The sequence below is a fragment of the Nicotiana attenuata genome, chromosome 9, assembly GCF_001879085.1.
Source record: "Nicotiana attenuata strain UT chromosome 9, NIATTr2, whole genome shotgun sequence".
In the NCBI taxonomy this organism is placed as follows: Eukaryota; Viridiplantae; Streptophyta; class Magnoliopsida; order Solanales; family Solanaceae; genus Nicotiana; species Nicotiana attenuata.
Window position 1 is genome coordinate 23921664 of NC_031997.1, and position 2678 is coordinate 23924341.

General features: G+C 33.9%; 1 protein-coding gene across 1 annotated transcript; it reads right to left on the reverse strand.

Moving 5' to 3' along the window:
- On the reverse strand, positions 493–1156 carry LOC109232765 (monothiol glutaredoxin-S6-like). The gene has a single exon (XM_019398499.1). The coding sequence runs from the start codon at positions 1020–1022 to the stop codon at positions 714–716; it is 309 nt and encodes a 102-aa protein (XP_019254044.1). The 5' UTR covers positions 1023–1156; the 3' UTR covers positions 493–713.

Here is a 2678-nt window from a genome sequence, read left to right on the forward strand (position 1 = left end):
GTAGAGGGTTTCAATTGTTTTTCTGGATTTAGCAGAGGGTTTCAATTGTTTTTCTGGTTTTTCTGGTTTCTGGGTGTGTGGTGATACGTGGGTGAGGGTGTGGGGTTGGGAGAGAGAAACGTGGGGGGATGGGGATTTGGAGGAATATACGGTACAATAAATTTAGGGTGATATAAGGTACAATTAATGTACAGTTAAAACACCTTATGGTATAGAATTGGTAATTAGATATACTAAATGTAATTATATCAAACCTTAAAAATTGAGGGTAATATAGTTTCCTATATGGCATAGGAATAAAAATTCCTAAACGAGTAATTATAGGAGTATATGTGTTTAGGTAGAGATGATTATGAGCTTGATGTCGTTTATGTCATAGGACAAATTGTAACGATAAAACAGAAACTCAAACGACATGTAACCAGACACTATGATATAAGACATTAGCTCTAGTAATACCTTAGATTAATTAAAATGCAGTACATAAGGATGGTCAGTGTTACTAACTTCTTTCATGTCATATATCAGCTATGAACAAAGCAAAATCGCCACTCGATTACCAAAAGAAGTGACTAGCTATTACTAAAGTATAACTTTATTAATACATGATCAAGAAGCAAAATGGGAGATCTAAAAGACAACCATCCGAAGATAAAATACTGTGATTTATTTTCAAAACTCCTAAAGTTGTACCAATTAGTCATTATTAATTTCTATACCCAAATGGCATTAGCCCTAATGAGCAATTGTTTTAGCTTGCTTCTCACATTAAGGCTCATGATCTCATTAGAACCACCAACGAACTCATTCCCTATAAAAACTGCTGGCACACTTGGCTGACACCCTAGTTCTATTAGTGCCTTCTCTATTTGCTTCCCATTTGGAAGTCTATCGAGCTCGTAAACTGTAGGGTTTGCTCCGAAACTACGGATTAGGGTTTCGATGCTATGAGAAATGCAACAACTACTCTTGCTGAATATCACCACTGGACTTGCTGCTCCCAACTTCATCACCATATCCATATTGTTTGTATGTTGAAGAAATAATGTGTTTGGCAAAATGCCAAGATATGTAGCTTTTGGTTAAGAGTAAAGAAAGTTGTGAAGGCAACACGAAATAACGAAGGTTTGTGAAGTGAATTTCAGGCTTGATTTGTTGTGAGAAACATGAACCTATCATGAAGCTATATATAGAGGCCTTAGAGTTGTATGTTAGTTGTAAAAGAAAGGGTGAAAATTGCTAAAAGAATTGGTGGATTGTTCTTGATCACTTGTATGATAAGGGCATATTGTGTGCCTTATCTACCTTGATTGATTCTAAAGTATCATTACATAATCAAGCTGAAAGTCAAAAGAATATAATCATCTTTAAAATATTCCCAAAAATTATAAGTCATATATCGAACCGTGGAATCAACTTGATATGCCTTGAATTAGGATGGGTTACCTACATTACAACCCTAGGAGCGCGGTCCTTCCTTAGATTCTACGGAAATACGGGATGCTTTGTACACCAGACTGTCCTTTTATCACTAGCTAAAGTTCAACTCGATTGTTAATTACTCGGTTTTTGGCATTTTTCCAGCTTCTTTCTTAGTTTTTTTCTTTCTTGGTTGGTTAATATACTAAGTTGTGTCAGTTTTCACTTTCAGGAATAACTTTTCCTCTTTCTACATTGTTGTATAGTTTAGCGACAGGGACATATCCAACGTTGAAGTTACGGGTTCGGCAGATCAAAGTAGCTATGACCCAAATCTTGTACGTATTTATGTTAAAAAATTTCTTAATTAATACTCCCTCCGTTTCAATTTAAATGAGGTAGTTTGACTCGGCACGGAATTTAACAAAAAGAAGAAGACTTTTAAAACTTGTGGTCTTAAAAGCTTAAGGGGTAAAAGCTTTGTGGGGCCATGACATTTGTGTGGTTATAAAAGCTTCTCATTAAGGGTAAAATGGGTAAAATGAAGAGTTTAAAATTGAATTATTTCAAAATTTAGAAATATGTCATTTATTTTGGAACAGACTAAAAAGGAAAGTACCTCATCTAATTTGAAACAGAGGGAGTATGTAAAAATAATCTATTCAGAACCCAAGAAGCAAAAAAGACTTTAGGTTCAGAACTCATAACTTAAAATCTTAGATCAGCCTTTGTTTAGCGGTCCTGTATAGTCAACTCTACTTTGTAGTGAAATCCATTGAGAAATTTTCATAAAGCACTATCTTTTAGTAGTAATTAGCCGTCTATAAATACCATTTGCTATGTTACGGATTATAGATACCTTTTCTGTGGTTATAAGATGTATTTGATGTATTTAAGCTATTGTATTCATGAATACAGTAGCAAAAATAGGCGTGAATCAGGGAAGTCCAGCTAATCAGTTGTTGTATTCGAGTGTATTCGACTGTATTCATGGAGTGAAACATGGGATTACAGCTGGACAAATTATTGTATTCAATTGTATTCGACTGTATTCATGGCGTGAAATAGGGAAATTATATAATACATCTGAATACATAAATTATATTAATTAAAAAAATATGAATTCATTCATGGCATATTGCGAGACAGTGAATACAATGAAATACATAGAATACAACGGATTACATTGAAATACAATAGAAAAAAAAGACAGTGAATACAATGAAATACATGGAATACAACGAGATACATTGAATTAC